Source organism: Gallinula chloropus (genome assembly GCF_964237585.1).
Source record: "Gallinula chloropus genome assembly, chromosome: 10".
NCBI classification, from domain to species: Eukaryota; Metazoa; Chordata; class Aves; order Gruiformes; family Rallidae; genus Gallinula; species Gallinula chloropus.
This window is the reverse complement of record NC_140095.1, coordinates 8,577,394-8,594,801: the sequence shown is the minus strand read 5'-3', so window position 1 is coordinate 8,594,801 and position 17,408 is coordinate 8,577,394. Positions and strand designations below refer to the sequence as shown.

General features: G+C 46.4%; 1 protein-coding gene across 1 annotated transcript in view; it reads right to left on the bottom strand.

The window, feature by feature from the left end:
* CTNNA1 (catenin alpha 1) overlaps positions 1 to 17,408 on the bottom strand; it is a 118,724-nt gene that overhangs the window by 10,022 nt on the left and 91,294 nt on the right. The window contains exons 11-15 of the mRNA XM_084268595.1: positions 12,073 to 12,229; positions 6,248 to 6,448; positions 4,995 to 5,146; positions 2,086 to 2,196; positions 301 to 482 (exon numbers count right to left, since the gene is read on the bottom strand). Of these exons, the coding sequence (XP_084124721.1) occupies positions 301 to 482; positions 2,086 to 2,196; positions 4,995 to 5,146; positions 6,248 to 6,448; positions 12,073 to 12,229 (803 nt within the window). The remainder of the gene's footprint in view (positions 1 to 300; positions 483 to 2,085; positions 2,197 to 4,994; positions 5,147 to 6,247; positions 6,449 to 12,072; positions 12,230 to 17,408) is intronic.

Genomic DNA, 17,408 nt, shown 5'->3' with positions numbered 1-17,408 from the left:
AAATATATATATATAAAAATTCCTTGGGACAAAAATCACCCCGAAGAAAGAGAGAGAGACAGACAGGCAATAACTGCTGTGTACTCCAGATAATTTACACAGTTATTACAGCCAGTCACTGCACGGTGATGCAGCTCGTGAGTTAACACACAGGCTGTAACAGGGGAACATTTAAAGGAAATTATAAGCAGTGAGGCTCTTAAAAGCCTCTGAAGACTCTTGCAAAAGAGTTCACTGAAAGATGAGCACCCCAGCCCGCTCTGAGAGAAGGTGGGGTGTGCACAAATTAGAAAGGCTCACCTGGTGAAGTCTGTCATTTCCATCATAATCATGCACATTTGTTTTGCCAGAACAATTATATCATTACCGCTGTCATCCCATTTTGATACTTCAGCATCCAATTTGCTCTTTTCTTCCTGGAAGCTTGCGACTTGCTCAGCAATCTTAGCTTTCTGCTCTTGAGGGAGCTGAGCCATGATAGCCTGGAAGAGAGGGTTCTCTTACACCACTTGTGGAAGGATTTTGGGAACATTTCATTACTAACCAATTGAAGTCACGCAGATGGGGGATAAACCTTTAACAGCAATCCCCTACCTAGAGCCTCTACCAAACCATTTCCTTCCATGTTGAACCACAGTTTATGCCTTTTCTTCAGAAAGGGTGCCCAGGAAGACACGCCGACACCCGAAACACGGGCATTTGCGTGATGAAGTTGTTAGGCACCAAACAGGTTCGCTGGGTATTGCCATCTATCAAAGAAAAACTGCATGAAGAGGAGGCAGACTTGCCTTTTCTACACATTTTTAGAGTTTTAAAAGGATGTTTCACTTGGGTATCCTCCAGTGTTGCAATGCACAGGAGAAATATTATGAGTCTCTTTCCTGTAAGAAGCTGGAAGTGCTGTTTTGAAACACGCGTGCTGAGGAAAGAGTAAGCAAAAATGAAGAGTGTGTGCCTACTCCTGAATAAAATCTATTAGCCTTGGTTTACAGCCTGTACAAGACTCAGCGCCCTCGCCTTCATAAATACTGGGGGGACTGGTGCCTCCAGGAGCCAGTGAAAAGGAGCCTTCAGCACAGAAACTGCCCCTGGCAGCAGCCGTGCTACAAGGTAAATCAGAGATGCTGGCATTTAAATAAAAGGGGAGAGAGGGATGCAAGAATGGAGAGTGCCTGTGTGAGGAGGAGAGCATAAAAACTCCTCAGAGTCAGCATCATTCCAAAGCTGCCCTGGTAGAAGTTGGATAAATAAGGCCTGGCTACTTCTTGCCTGGCTGCAGGCTGGAAGAGCCTTCATGGAAAAGTCTTCTGTGGCACCTTCCCAAGAGGGCAAATTGGTATCAATCCAGAAGGGGACGTGTCAAATAAAAACAACAGGTAAGGGCTGGTTTTCCTTCAATGCCCCAATTTTAAGTTTTCCCCTATTAATGATTATAGATCACCTATTAATGATTATAGATCACCTATTAACGATTACAGATCACCCATTAATGATTACAGATCACCTATTAACGATTACAGATCACCTATCAATGCTTTTGTTTCTAACAGTCACAGGAAATGCAGTTAGTTTAAGTGACTTTAGTTCCGAGCTCCTCTCAACGCTGCCCCGGTTGAAGGCTCAGCAGCCACACACACAGCACAGCGTGCCTGAGAAGGCATTTTGTGAAAAGCACCTGAGCTGCAGAGCTCTCAGATCCTCACCCAGAAACTCAGTGTTTGCCTCCTGAAAATAGCATCAGGATGATGGAATGATTTGCCCCCTGTCTCCCTCCACCTAATCCAACAGCAGCACCTATAACGTCTGCTAGGTCCAAGTATGAAGCAAAAGGACTTTGGTCTTTCAGAGCATCTAAAATAAACCACAGATGTTTCTGACACCTGTCAGACCAACGGATGCTGCGTTTCACATGCCCTTTCCCAGAAGAAACCTGGAAACTAACAGACAGCAGCTTTCTGATCCGGCAGTTTTCTGATCCAACAGTTTCACCACCACCCCCAAAAATGTATCCTGGATTTTCAAAGGGAGTTGGACAGTTTCCTGAAGGCAGGTCATGGTTTCCTGATGCTCAGATGTCTTCCTTACCCTCGCGCTCTGCCCAGCGATGAGCTGATCATCCTCGGTCTGAATACTTGTTCTGCTTCGGACATCAAAATCCTCAGTCTCAAAGTCAGAGTCATCCAACTCTTCAGGAGTCTGAGGAAAGAGTAACTCAGTCAGAGCCAAATGACAGATTTCATGCTGCTAAAAATCAACAAGAATATTGTTTTTCAAGCAGGGAGAATGGAAACAGATGAAGGTAAAAATTATTCCATGTTTTCAACAAAAAGGTAAATACAGGGACCATGCTCGGCTCGTGAACATGTGTGATTATACAGGCTTGACTGCTTGTGTTAACACCATGGGGACCCCCAAAATTACACACCAGCAACTAAACATCTGAGATTTGTCAGGACACTAATGCACTCCGGATCCAAAACACAGGGCAGAAAAAAGAGAAGGGTTTTTTTTGCAAAAAGAACAGTATTTTTACCACTTGGTTACACGTAAAAGCTTCACTTGAGACTCTGAAGCTGAAATTCCACCCAGCTTTAAGGCCTGGTTCAAAACCACAGGTTTTAGCACAATTAGGAACCAAAGCATCGACTAAATTAACAACAGATAAAATATATCAAAATTTATTCTTATCCCTCAGGGAAAGCTGAAAAATTGTAGCTAGTAAGGGCCAGCTTTTATGCTGTAGGCTAAACACATCTGACCTAGTTCCTGCTTGCCTGGGATTTATTTTTTGCTACTGCCAGTCTATAGCTGGCAAACTTTTTTATAAAGCTTATCAAGTTTAAACAGCATGTTTGTCAAAATACTACATCTTTGCCTAGAGTGGCACTTCATGACAATTTTGCAGAGTTGGATCAACAAAGAACTTCACTGATAAATGCAATAAATTGTGATTAACAGATAAGATGCAAATAAACTCCCTGTTCTTCGGATTTCTTTCCCACGCTTTGTATTTTACAAACTTGTTTTCCAAGACAGACATCTTGCAATACAAGATGGAAAATACTTGCCAAAAAGCCAAGGTGACTGTGCTGGCAATCAAGACCTAGGGTATTTCAGCCACCATTTCCTCTCTGTGCCTTGAAGAACAGCGTATATCCCCCAAATCTGCCAAGTCCTATACTAATAAGTCGCTCAGTGTACCAGTATTTAAAAAAAATATTTAAAAAACTCCAAACTGCTGAATCTTTAGAAAGTGTTCGTGATTCTCAAGCCCCCTTCTTACCCAAACAAAAGAATACAAAGTGTAGTTCTGCCCTTGAACCTGTCAGCAAGGGCAGGAACTCCCCTGTGGGAGGTGAGCGACTGCCTGGGGATCAGGGAGTAAAGAGCTTTACTCTGGTAACTTCAGAGATTTTAGTTCTGAGAACACACTGCATAAACACCAAAGTGAGATGTCTGGGTGACTTTTCCTTCTGGTTCCTGTACAGAACAAATGCTGCTGGACAAGGCACTCAGTGAATCAGCCTGTTTGCTCCAGGAGAGCGCAGCAGCATGCCCCTGCGAGCGTGGTTACTCCCGTGGTCCGGTTTGCGAGAGAGCCCCAGAGAAGCAGCAGCTTGGCTTCTGCATCTGGATGGCTCTCTTATCCTAAACTCATTCTAGGCCTTGCAGCCCTCTGAACAACAAACATGAACATTTTAATTTTGTATAGGTCACTGATGTGTCACCAGCGAGGTGCCGTTAGCTCCGGGCAGCTGCGATAAAGCCGTGGCACCCTGACACCAGAGACACTGCACAAGGGGAAACGTCAGGATTCCTGGCATCGCCAACTCGGCTAATTACTGGCGACGTGGAGTTGGCAGTCGTACTTTCATGTCCTGAATAACAAGGACTTTAGCAGGGGGTGAATCAAATTAGCCTGCCTGCATAGCAGGAAAGCACTGATATCTTCATCTACCATTGGCTGCCTGCAAGTCCTAAGCTTAAGTTTGAAAAAAAAAAACATAGAGCACATATGTGCTTGTCAGCTCTTCTGCTGCTTTTCCATCTGATTCTTTGTTTCAAGCAGCAAACATGGGAGATGCTATCGCAACGGTTACTATAATCACGTATATTCTGGGGCTGCACGTCCCTGATGTACCTATCACCAACGGTTACTGCTCTGAGAGATGAAGACGGTGTCTCCGCAAGGCGTTTACCTTCGAGTCAGAGGGGGACAATGTAAAAGGAGGAGTACAAAGAAGTACAACCAAAAAAAGGAGTCAAACCCCGACATTTGTTTTTGCTGTGTCTCACTCCTGCCCATTTTCCCCACACAAAGAATCAAGAAATATGCCTACAGGTCTGCCTCAACCAGAACTTCTTTTCTTGTGATCTTTCCATCAACTGCAGGAGCCCTTCTGCGTTTTCCCTGCGTGCCTCCTTCCAGACTAACGCCACCTGAGCTCCCAGAAATGAGGACTTCCAAGTCACGCTGCACCTCCAACACGCAAGCACAGCAGAGCAAAGCCTCTATGACCCAGACCCACTCTATTGAGGTGAACCAATTAACGAATCACAGGCTCTAGGAGCTACAGACTGAAGTCAAATCTCAAATTTTACTTAATAAAGAGTCATCAGGTTTTATTTCTAAGCTCTCAAAGCATCAAAACACATCTATAGTTAAGAACCTGGCTGCTGTAGTTAAATTGAAGGTCCCTGATTTTAGTGCCCTGACAAGCAAGGCATTAGCAGGGCAATGCGAAGAGAGGTGTGAAGGGTACCTGGCATCCCAACTCTGGCTATCATTGATACTCAGATCTGTTTAATGAATTTGGATCCAAACGTACTTCTGAGGTACTCCACAGAGTGATCAGCAGCTTTTAAGACTCAGAACGTTAATACAAGCTAAAGGGAAATCTCACGCTGTCTGCTCTCGGCGAGGCTGATGCGTGTCAGTGCAATAATGGGGGGGAAGCGGGCGGGAAGACAGAGGAAGCTCAAGGGACACTCACCCGGATCATCAGCACGGCTTTCCGAATGTCCCGTATCCCGTCGTACACCAGCCGCGAGGCATCGATAAACTCGTTCTCATCCATTGGCTGAGCAGGGTCTGAGCTCAGCGCTTCCACAGCAGCTTCCACTTGCTCAGTAAACCGCGGCATAACTGAATTAAGAACAGAAAATAACCATCAGTTCTCACCCCGGTGCCACTTTTGGCCACGCACTCCTGTAAAAGACGTGCCTGTGCTTTGCTGTTAGCTGTGGCTGGAAACTCTGCAGGGGCTCTGCTGAGATTCAGAACACTCATTACAGAAGGACACCCATTCTGTAGCTCCAGTCTCATGTCCACTCCAATTTCTGCTCACTCTTCTATTTGTTTTTTTCCTTTTAGATGGTGAAAATTCAACACACCCTTCTCGTGAGCAAGGAGAAAGCACCAGGGGAAGTGGTTTGAAATTATGGGATAAAATATTAAGCATCTGTTTAATACTCCCTATAGATGTACATCTTTTTGGAGGGTGGAAATCCCCAATGTTACCATCATGAAGCTCAAGTTTAACAAGGCACTGGAAGAGGGCAGGTTGCATTGCTCTACTTCAGTGACTCACTGCTCCCCAGGAAGAACATCACAGAACCATTTACAGTCTGTTCATTTCTCCAGTGTCACCCTTCATTCTTCATCAAAGTTGTAATTAAAGCAAACCCAACAACTAGGAGTTGGCACAGCGTGTGCTGAAGCAACCAGAGTCATCCCTTACCCTGTATGGGTGCTACCAGCCAGCTCACAGGACAGACACCCTAATTTATTGCTCAGCCTGTTTCTTTAACACATATAAAGACATTATTCAAAATTTACCTTCAATTATTAACCCCAAATTTATTCTATGGGGCTGATGTGGCTGAAATCTTCTTTTCTGATCCTGAACACTGGCAGAGCTGGGTACAACACCGCAGAATGATCAGTGTAACTTACAAGCCCTGACTCACAGTCTGGGACTCATTCCCTGGTGTTTTAGCTTCCCACAGCTCCATCAACGACAGCAAGTGCATCCAGGGAGACCTTGGGCACTGCTGGGTTTTAAACCAGTCAATGCAGCAGAATCACATTTCTCATTTTGCAAGAGCTCTGTAAATAACTCCCACTAATTTTCATTACAGTATGTAAATGGAGTCTTCAACAGATCCCACAGTGTGCTAGTACCCAGCTGCCCTTCAGCTCCTAAGCAATATGAATGTAGGGATCTCGGGAGTAACCCACCCTTACCTGTGTTGGACAGTAACTTTGTGGCTTCCAGCACCTTCTCGGTGTAGACTCCGGGTTCGTAGTTGTCCATTTCAGAGGTGACAACATGAATGACTCGAGCAGCACGTCCCCGAATCGCGCCAGCTGTGCGGTCTAAGCCATCAACATCTTTTTCTTGGAGAGCAATGACGCATTTGTTTACATCTTCCAAAATATGATTCTCTGGTGGAAAAAGAAGGAGGATTTAGATGGTAATATCTTCTTTTCTGTTGCAGTCACCAGCATTGCAATGTCTCAGTTTGTGACCCGGTCTATAAAACCTCCAGTGAGATCCTGCAAAGCATTAGTTTCCAAGCTGACCTTCCCACCACGCGTCAAAAAACCCATCAGTGCCTTCACCAACAGACATCCACGCTCCTTGCCCCCGCTCGTACTCGATTTTACCAACGGAAAAGCTGAGTTCAGCCAAATTCTCCCCTCACACGTTCCTCTCCATATTCCTCCCTGCCAGTAGACTGCCAAAGCCCTTATTTCAAATAGTTGCCAGCCACTCCCCGTCATTCCTCGTGCGTGCGGTGATGAGGCACCCTCCCCAGCGCCACACTTCATCCACTCAACGCTCTAATAGACTGGGGCACTTGTTGCACATTTCTAGCTTCCTACATAGTGTTTTCCTACAACCACACACATACCATCAGAGAATATTAAACTGTTAGTCCTCCATTCACATTTAAGACACATAACATATGCGGTGATTTATGCAGAAAGCGTTCCAGCGAATACTCATTGCCTCTTAAGAAAACAAAATTAAAAAAAAAAATAAGCCAAGACCTCTGTTTGTAATTTCCTTTCTGAATAGCCATTTTCTTCTTTTATACAGAGATATTTTCCCCCATTTATGAAGTCCAAGAAGCCCAAAATGAATGAAAATCCCCAAACAGATTTGTGAACATGCCCAAAGAGGTTGAGATCCTTGTTGGGGGAAACCTACCCAAGAAGTCTTTCAGTCTCTGTTAGAGATGCCTTCAATGTATCAGTAGCAGGCCTTGACACTGCCATCCAACATCAGCTTTTGGGCTGCCTGATAAGAAACCAACCTGGAAACATTTCTGCTCTGTCACTTAAAATAGTTTCCAGCGTTCCTTACCATTGACTTAATCACGCTACACTGCCAGTCTGTGCCACTGAAGTGGCTTTTATTCCCTACGCAGGTTGTAAAAGAGCCACTTGTGGGAGTCTGTACAGCCAAGAAGTGCACAGAGTTGACTGATGGAGGGTTTGTGTAAACCAGCTGAAAGAGTTGGGATTACTGCTGGAAGTGTTACGCTTCATTTACATAAAATTAACAGAGCTGGGTGCAACACTCTGAGGCTTCTGTAAGCAACCTGGACAGAAAAACACACTTGTGAAACACCTCTGAAACAACTGGGCCTGAATGAGTTCAGCTGCAGGCAAGATACGGCCCTGAGAGAGGTGTGGGTTCGTTAGTGATCTGGCAGGGCAGGGAGCAGGCTGCCACGGCACCCGAGCTGCAGCAAGGGGCACACACAGCATTGGTATTCTAAAGCAGGAGACAGACATGTGTCAGGCATGCCTCACACTGAGAGAGGGCAGGGGTGGTTAGATGTGAGGAAGAGATTCTTTACTCTGAGGGTGGGGAGGCCAACAGCAGCTGTGGGAGCCCTTGGATCCCTGGAGGTGTTCAAGGCCGGGTTGGATGAGGCCTTGAGCAGCCTGGTCTGGTGAGGGGTGGTCCTCCCCATGGCAGGAGTTGGAACTTAATGATCTTTGAGGTCCCTTCTTACCCAAAGCATCCTGTGATTCTATGACATCCTTGCAAGTTGGAAGAGTAAAACGAAAAAGCATCGGCATCAGGCCAAAACAGACTGTTTATTGCTTGAATTCCTTAACGAATAAATTAAGCCATGGACCATTTAAAAGCTTCTTCAGATTATATGAACTTTAATAAAAGGGATGGAAAAAATGAGGATGAATATTTAAATGCCTGCTGATCATTTAATGTCTTTTGCAGAGGTAAAGCTGCCAGGAAGAGGTTTCCATGGAAAGCTAGTCCTGCACAGGGCAGTCTGCAAGGGGGACTACGGGGCGGCCAGGTGCATCCACATGGGTTTTACTCCCCAGCTGGATGAAAACAGATCAGACTTGACACCGTTCCACGTACTTGTACGTACACACGCTGCTCCCAGTCCTACAGGCACATGGACCACAAGTGTCTGGCACAAAGTGCCACCTGCTGAGCCCCAGACGGCGGAGCCCAAGAAAGGCCAATGCACGGGTTCACTTCCAGTACCATCAGGGACGTGCCAATGCTGTCCTGTGGCAAAGCTAACAGTTAGCCTTCCTGTTACTGGGCTGGAGAAACACCTCACAGCAACAGAATATAACACAGAATATAACTCAGGCAGCAGCAAAGGGATCTTGTCCTTCTTCCTTACTGGGAAAAAACGGCGTGGTTGGGCAAGAAGGTAAGAGGGAAGACAACATTTTCCCAATAAAAAGTGATTTTTAGAGCTAACAAAGAAATATGAGAACCTGTGAAAAGCTAACAGAATTAAAGTCCCCCACAACTGTCAATCCTCAATCCACCCCCACCAAACACCTTCCACCTCCACCCACCTCCTCATTAAAAGGACTGAGAAATCCTTTTCCAATCATCCCAAGAAGCCTGTGAGGGAGTCTGGGGGCTACAGGAGATCAAAACCTCAGAGTGATAGTCAGGAGATAAAGCCACAGACACATAAATGTAACTCTGCTTCTCTGCCATGGGCACTACTGGAGGTCTTAGAACAATCTCCATGCTGGACCCTCTCTCAACAAGGGATACTGGAGGAGCTGGGTCAAGCAGCAGTGTCAGCAGACGTGGTGAAGGAACAAAGACTCGAGCGTTCGTACACTTGTAAACACAGTATTCATCTTGTAATGAAGGAGAACAATCGTCAGGCCCCGACAATATTCATCTGGAGGCTCTTAAGACGAAATAGCTCTGCTGTGATGGGCAGTCTCTTGTGCAAAGCTCTGTCAGCGGCAGAGGAACAGAAGGCAGCAAATGGAATGATTTTTTTAGAGGGTTTCAAAGGAGATCCAGGTAATTTCAGAACATTGAATTTGACAATTACATGGTGCTATCAGCAACCGCTCCAAAGAGTGGAGATAGTGGGCACGTACACCCCCCAGAGTGCTTAGGGAAGGCACAGGCAAGAGGGATAAGAACTGCAGCCAGTCCAGAAGAGCTCTGAAATCAGGAATAATGAAAGAGGCAAAGCCTCTGCACTCAAGATGACGACTGACTAAGTGTACGACAGAAGTCGGTACACTTACAAACAGCATGAAGAAAGCGAGTGGGGAAAAAAACCTCTTCACATCTTTGACTGCAACTAGGGGCATCAAATGAAGCAAAGAGGCGACAGAGCAAACAGCGAGGGGGTTCATCACACAGAGCACAGTTAAGCTGTGAATTCTGCACTGGATGATGGAGATGCCAGCGGTTCATAATGGTTGAGAGAGCAACACAAGCTTAAATGAGAAAAATCTGTCAAGGACCGTTCAGCAGATAGCACCCCTGATGCTGGAGCTCCCTGAGCTGCAAATCACTCGTGGTTGGGAGCGTATAGGAAAGATTTTTAGGTGACAGGACTCTCTGCTATTCATCTCCTCCGTCCTGACAATTAGCCACTGCCAGAGCCTTGTCCTAACTCACCAGGGCCCTCCCTTCTCATGCTATGCCCTACAGTGTCGTAACCTGCAAGCTTATCTGCAGCTCTGCACATTCAAGTGTCCTTCTATGATGTTCTGCTGTGATCTACACCCAACACCACTCCCATCAAGCCTTTCCTTGGGGGCAACTGATCCAATTCTGCAGCATAAGCCGAACAATGGGGCACGTACTTCATGATGAGCAGCACAACGCGGTGCAGGAACATGGGGGTGGCTTTGTGTATAAATACACACACAGGCTCACAAGAAGTCTTTGAAATTCTGCTTACATCCCAGTTAGTAACTGATACAAAGCGACGCAAACAGCGTAATAACCCCGAATGGAACCTGGTATAAATCATACCTGTCAGGATTTTATCCAAAGAGATGTTTCGACTTTTAGCAGACGAATCGGGGCTGTGGCATTTATATGGAAAACATTTATCAAAGTTCAAACAAATAATAGTTAAAACAATATTTATTGCTTTAATATTTTTCTAACATCTCTTCGATAACGCAGCACAGGAATAACTGCTGAATGTACTCAAGCATGTTAAGCAGTCCCCAACTACAGCTCTTCAAGGCATTACTCTGTGTGGACTCTCCTGTGTCAGCCTGCTGCTGCCCGAGAAAAGCAGCACTCCCTGCTTACTGCCGAGCCCTTGAGACCCTCCAGAGCTGCTCAGCAGCAGCCCAGCACTGTAACCTGTCCCCTCAAAAACACCCATCTCCTTGAACGACCTACACAAGGACATAGACCACTCGGGTCCAGCGGCTTGACCCCTTTTGACCCATGCCTGTGAGTGAAACACAGTGAGGCTGCTTTACCCCAGCTGCACATTCACCGACTAACAGCTCTTTCTCTTTAAAATGTCTTGTACACTTGTGGAGCCATGAACATCAGCACCCAATTCCCTCTAAATATATTTCCCCAGAAATAGGCTCCTCGCAGCTGCAACAGTGAGCACGCAGGCAGAGCCACACAAGTGGGACAGGCGGGTGCCTAGAAAGGTCATGTTAACTCTATGCAAAGAAATCTTCATTCCAAACCCAGGGAGCCACAGTACGACACGTATGATAATACAGGTGACTTACTGGAGAAACACTATTGGGGTTTTTTTTCCCTTTTTAACTTTAAAAAAAGGGTGGTCTTTTCATTCAGGACTTTAATTTTTCATCGGTATCTTCTAGCTGCGATCACCTGGCGCTTCTGACCCCACACACGCTGTGGCACCTCTCTTTACAGCTGGAGCTTTTAGGGTGCTTGAGATGCCCAAGCCCATCCGTGCCAGGAACACAAGACCCCCAGTTTGTAGCAGCAATCTGCTGACGCCATCGCAGACACAGCCTGCGTGGTGTATCGCCATGTTGTCTGGCAGAATCAGAGGACAAGGAAAGAAAAACACCCGCCCTATTCCTGGGTCACAGCAGCTAAGAGCAGGTCTTCATCCACCGTGCTGATAAAACAGATTATCTTGAAAGTGCTGTCCCAAATGGAATTAGTCACCTGTTATAATTATCTAATCTTTTCAAAAAACTTCTAAGTTAAAAGCATTTGCAGAACATTTTCTGTAAGAACAGTTTTAATTAACTTGTGTGACCATGGCTTGGTATTCATCTTTGTTGACACAGGAAGAGTCCAAGGTGAGTGGAAGCATCACTTGTTTTCTGGTCCGTAACTCAACATGAACACCTTCCATTACCCTCGTTGTTCCCAGTGAGGTCTGTCTGCAGTAGCTAGATGGTAATTGGGTGGTGGTTCAGCAAGCAATTCAAAACCTCCAGACATCAAGTGTCTTTCGCTGTGTTGAAGCTGATCTGTCTACTGACATGTAAATATATACATTTATGCACGCGCACGCCGTAAGTGCAATGACAGGTTTCCACAGTACCTGCTGAACTAAACTGCTGCTGTGTTCATGCTGTAAAAATACCTCTTCTCCTCGTGCCAAGATCCCCCACTCTATTTTCACACCTCGCTCGGCAACAGGCGATGCTTGCCAGGTGAAGTGTACCAACACCATCCCTTCCAAAAACCCGAGAAGACTCCAGAACACGTGTAAAAACCACCTGTCTGCAGCAATAAGCTCCGTTATGAGAAGGGTGGTTTCTGAGATGGAACCCCTGATTACCTGAGACAGCCAGGAAGTCATCGATGGAAGTGATGTCATCGACAGCATCCGTCAGCACGCGGACTTGCTTCTCCCACTGCTCCTTGAAGAGATCCATGTTTTCTTGAGCCAGCTTGCTTTGGGGTTTAGCAGCCAGAGCCAATGCAGCATTAATGACCTGTAAAACACCTCTGGATTTTTAAAACATATCCTGAACGAAACAATTAGTTTCCATATGTTTATCCAAGAGCAAACAAAGCAAGTTTAATGAGCTCTCAGGGAGAAGACACGAAAGTGTTTATTCTGTTGCTCTCAGATCCAGCTCACGCCTGCTTCCCCATTTATTATGGTTAGTTACTGCAAATGAAAGCACTGGCAAGTATTCACAAAAGCCAGCTTCACCTGCCTCAAATGCTCGGGTTAAAAAGGTGTTGCTTTCTAAGGGCAGGTTGTGTTGGTAAATATTTTAGACAGGATGACATTTGGGACACTGGAGGCTGCATTTCCTGAGTTGCTTACCAGAACCTGAGAAAAAAGGTCAAAAAATGATTAATCCTACACACTCTGAAGTCGAAATAATATGCAAATATAAAAGCAAAGATGAATGTTGTTGTTCTCTTCCTTAAAGCTTTTTACTCTCTTCCATGCCAGTAATTGTTATGTAGTGCCTTAAGGTTTCTGTTAGGGCTGTGGAAGAGCCAGATGAGCCAGGGAATGGGAGGAGAAAACAGCATTCACTGCTCCTCCCGAATTGCCTCGAACCCTAGGACTGGCACTTACTCCAGAGCCTTGTTTTCCTAAGCAGAACAAATGCTACACGTACTGCTGGGTATCAAAATTTATGCTGTGCCAACTAATTGGTCAGTTAAGTGACCGGAAAAGCCTCCTTGGGTGTGGGGAGGAAGCAATCCCGAAAGCCTGTCCCTGTTCTTGCTGTGCTGCGCTCCAGCAGCACAACCTGGAAATATGCCAGGCATGAGAAACCATCCGATGCCAGCCCGACACAGCAATCCCAACCTCGTTTATAAGCACCAGAGAGTTTGAGCTAATTAACTTCTAAGTTCAATGGGTAATTTTTCTTTTCCACTTTAGGGCTGTATTAATTTCACCAAGTTGCCGAACAAACCACGCCAGCGCCAGATGTTCCTGGGTTTTCCAAAACCTCCTTTCTCTACCTGCTTCACTAAAAAATGTCACAAAGCATTTAAGGAAATATGTAACTCACTAAATGTGGAAGTGATGGTGATGTCAAACCTATCACGGTGCCACTGAGTAAATCAGGCAGGAGATGGAGGCTGATTCACCCAAGGGATGCTAGAAATTATCAGCAACTGAGGAAATCCACAGAAAAGCCGTATGGCTGCTGTCCACACCACCATCCTGCCTCTGGGGACAGAGGTCACAAGGCTGGGTCACAAATCAAAACGAGCTCAATGGGTTTGGTAACACAGACAAGCACGACAAACATTAGGGCACGAGCGGCAATCTGCTCAGGAGACCTGCAGGATAACCCATGCCTTCGAACCCTGGCAATAAGGACAGTGTCCCTGTCCTTCAGGAAGAACATGGGGTCCTCTGCTGCTTCTCCTTCTTCAGACCAGCCACTTGTGTGTCAGCAGCTCCGGTGACCAGGGCATCCCTTCAGAGAGAGACCTGCTGCCAGCCATGGTCCATGCTGCTCTGCTACCCTCACTCACGCTGCCTCTTAATATCATGGTTCCCAAGTGCCAAAAGGCCCCAAAAAGCCTTGCAACACCCAAGGAAATGATGTTTAAAAGTTTAAAATAAAAGAGAAACAGAGGATTTCAAAAGGGAACCCTGTTCTCTGCTCAAGTTCCTGCCATTAGTCACTGCCATGTCTTGCCCCAGTCTGATCGGTGCAATGAATCATCCACCAGTCAGTCAAACTCCTGATCTCCAAATCCAAATAAAAAGTGCCCTGGAAACGAAAAGGGTAAACCAGACAACACTCCAGAAATCCACTTCCAGCTTTTATCCTGCTAGGAACTGTAACTACCAAGACAGAGAGGATGGCGATACCAAGGTTTGGCACATTTCTCCTGCTCCCCTCCAGCTGCCCCGGCCCATTTCAGATACGAGAACATCCTTGAAGCACTGAGACAGGTCAGCATCAATGCCAAAGGAACATATGGCCTGCGTACCTGGGTGATGTACGGCTGGACAGCAGCATCTGTCTGAACAATTTATCTTTGTCAACCGCACACGTCCACCCCCCAGACACCCACTTAAGCAACTCTTCACAGGTAATGGAAGAGCTGTCATAGATAGAGGGCTCTGCAAGCGTTCAACAAACCCTAACAGGATGACAGCACCAAATCCAAATGCAGGACACACGAGTTCCATCATCCTCCCAACAGGCAGCTTGTTCAACTGAAAAAACACCTTTTTTTTGGTATGTTACAACAACAAAATCACACAGCAAAGGCAAAGCAGCACGTAAGATCGCCCCTATGAGCAGACGTGCCTTGCGCTTGGAAAGCAGGGAGTGGTCCCCCCACTAGGGATGGGGACAACCTGGTGGGGAAAGAGAAGGCAATCAGCTATCAGTGGGGAGCTAAAGACAAAGCTACAGATTAGGGAACCCATACAGCATGTGTATGCTCAGGGAGGAGTTCAAGGCAGCAGATATAGCTCAACAGTCCTACCCCATAGCAGAGAATCACAGAATTGTAGGGGTTGAAAGGGACCTCAAGAGCTCATCAGGTAGAGCACACGCTATCTCCACGTGCACAGCAGTTCCAATGCTTGGTTCCAGCAGCAGGGATCAGACCCTTTGCCCTGCCAAATACATACAGATTTGTGTTTATGGGGGCAAGCTGTCCTGGATGTGTCTCACACGTCTGCTCGGGGTAACGTCCCTGGGATGACGGACAAACCCCTGCAAACTGTGTATCTGAGGAAATCTACTCTTCCAGCATGCCTGGTCTCCAGTACAGAGTGACTGATTTCTTTTCCAACAGATGCTTAGATAGACGTGGGAAAAGGACAGGGATGCTGGATCTTAAATAGTCTGTGTATATAGCAGGACCATGATTCATTTATTATCTAAAAATGAACACTGGAGGGGGGGAAGGAACGCTTATACACAGCTTCTTCTCCAAAACCCACAAACCATTAGGCAATTACTTTAATACATGAGTAACTCTTACAGGAAGGAGATGTATATATATATATATATAGTTCAAAAAAATAGGAAGAACATGGCCAGACTACCTGAAATGTAGACGCTTCCATGTAAAACATTTGGCAATTTCAGGGAAATATTCTGCGTTTCAGAGCTTCTCCAAGTGCTGCCAGAGCTCTGTGATCACAATGACTCACTGAAGTCACACAAAGGAAAGAATCAAACAGGGACATTTTGAGACTATCCAGAAGGAAATGAAGCATGGCAAGAAAACACACTATTTTTATCGGTGCTTTGTTTCATGTAGCAATTGCAATGTTCAAGTCAGACAAGCCCAACGCTCGATAACGCGGTTCCAGCGAGTTACTTGGAGCTGTTCTCCTCCTCCTCCTCGCAGCTTCCCGCGGCAGCAGCCAGGGCTTGGCAAAGTACACCCTGAGACCGGGGAGGCTTAGGATTCAACAGACTGCCAACTGAGGTCTCAATCTGTACCTCAAACCCTCTTCCTGCATCATTCAGGGGAAAAAACCGCTTCTTTTTAATCTTGTTTTCCCTATTGAAACTGAAGATGCCAGAGTGAGTGTACAAGTTTATACCTTTGCAGGGCAGGATGCTCCAAGGCTCCCTGAGAGCGACTTCTGCCTGGGTCACAAGGTGCAGCTGCTTTGTCCAGAGGCTCTCACAGCTCTTCCAGGGCAGAAAACACCTTCACCTTAGACAGACTTGTGGGCAAACTAAAGCCACTGGGTCACCCAGCATTAAATCTTTTTAGGCTTCATTCAGGAAGGTTTCCAGCCTCACCGTCACAACATCCCTGTCTTAGAGACTCTGTCATAGCATTCCTGTCTTAAAGACCGAGACTACAAGAACGCTGTTGTAGATGGTGGTGTTCCTACAAGGGACAGTTTGTAGGACACATGGCTGGCACAGCCAAAAGAAGAAACATTACCTGGGAGAAGAAATCTGCCACCTCTTTACTGCGTGTTGCAGTGCCTCCCTGTTGCACTGTAACAAAGCCCAACATGCAGGCTGGCTGTGAGCATGCATGGTTTTGTTCAATATGGACTTGTTGCTCTTTCTAACTTTGCCCTTTCCTCCAGCACTGGTTCTGGGATGCCAATGTGGCACAACAAGGAGGGTTTTTTTAAGTTTCAAGAGCTCCAACCCAAACATTCAGTGCTCTCCCCAATTCTCACTCTGCAGGCCCTACGTCACTCACTTGCTTTTGTTTTTAAAAAACTATCTTGATTTACCAGCTTTGTTCTGACATTTGGGTATGAGTTGGACAGTAGCTCTGCGGCCTTCAAGTCCAGGCTACCTTGCATTCCTTAAAAAAAGCTAATAAACAAGCCCCCAGCCCTCAGCTATCATCTCACGGGCTGAAGGGACACACACATACCAAGCCCCAGCCAGGATGTGAAAACCAGCTTCATTCTGGAGTAGGGGAAAGGGCACTGGGGAAGCACAGCTCAGGAGCACACCTGCTTTGGGAAGCAGATCCGAGAGCGAGCAGGGGCAGAAGCAACAGGCTCAGCTTTGCTCAGCCAAGGCCTGGTAGAAGTGGTCTCTTGCTCAACCTGCTGCAGAGGTGGTTGCCCCACGCAGTGCCCTCCATCTCCTCAGTTCCGTTGCTGCCTCACAGATTGCTCCTGTCATACGGAGGGTGTAAGGTGGGAGCAAAACCCCGATTCTCAGATCACAGAGCTCTGCAAACCAGCTGGACCCATGACCTTACCCCAGAGCTGCCACACCAGCTCCCCGTGCCCAGGCAGAGTTTAATGCCCATGTTTTTCTGCATCAAAGACTGCAGAGCTTGCTTACTGCCACTTTGTAAGAAGCTGCTCATAATCTGATTTTACATATGCCAGATGCGAAAGTTACCTCCAGCGTTCGCCCTATTCATGTCTCCTTCCCTGCTCCTAATTGCATTTTACTCTGAGTGGAAAAGAACTGGTCCATGAGCAGGACATTTAAGTCGCTTCCAGTTAGATCCAAGCCCAGGTTTGCATCCACATGTCCATGTGTGCTAACCCTCTACATACTTCAATACAGCAAAAAGCACTCTGCAGGCTCTGATGAGCCGAAATGCCTGGAAGCAAAACACACAGAAGATTGTTTTGCACTTTCTCCAGCTGTAATGGCAGTGACCAGCCAGCACACGCAGGCTGATGCACCACAAGAAGGAAAAGTTTCCTTTGATTTCCAATACTTT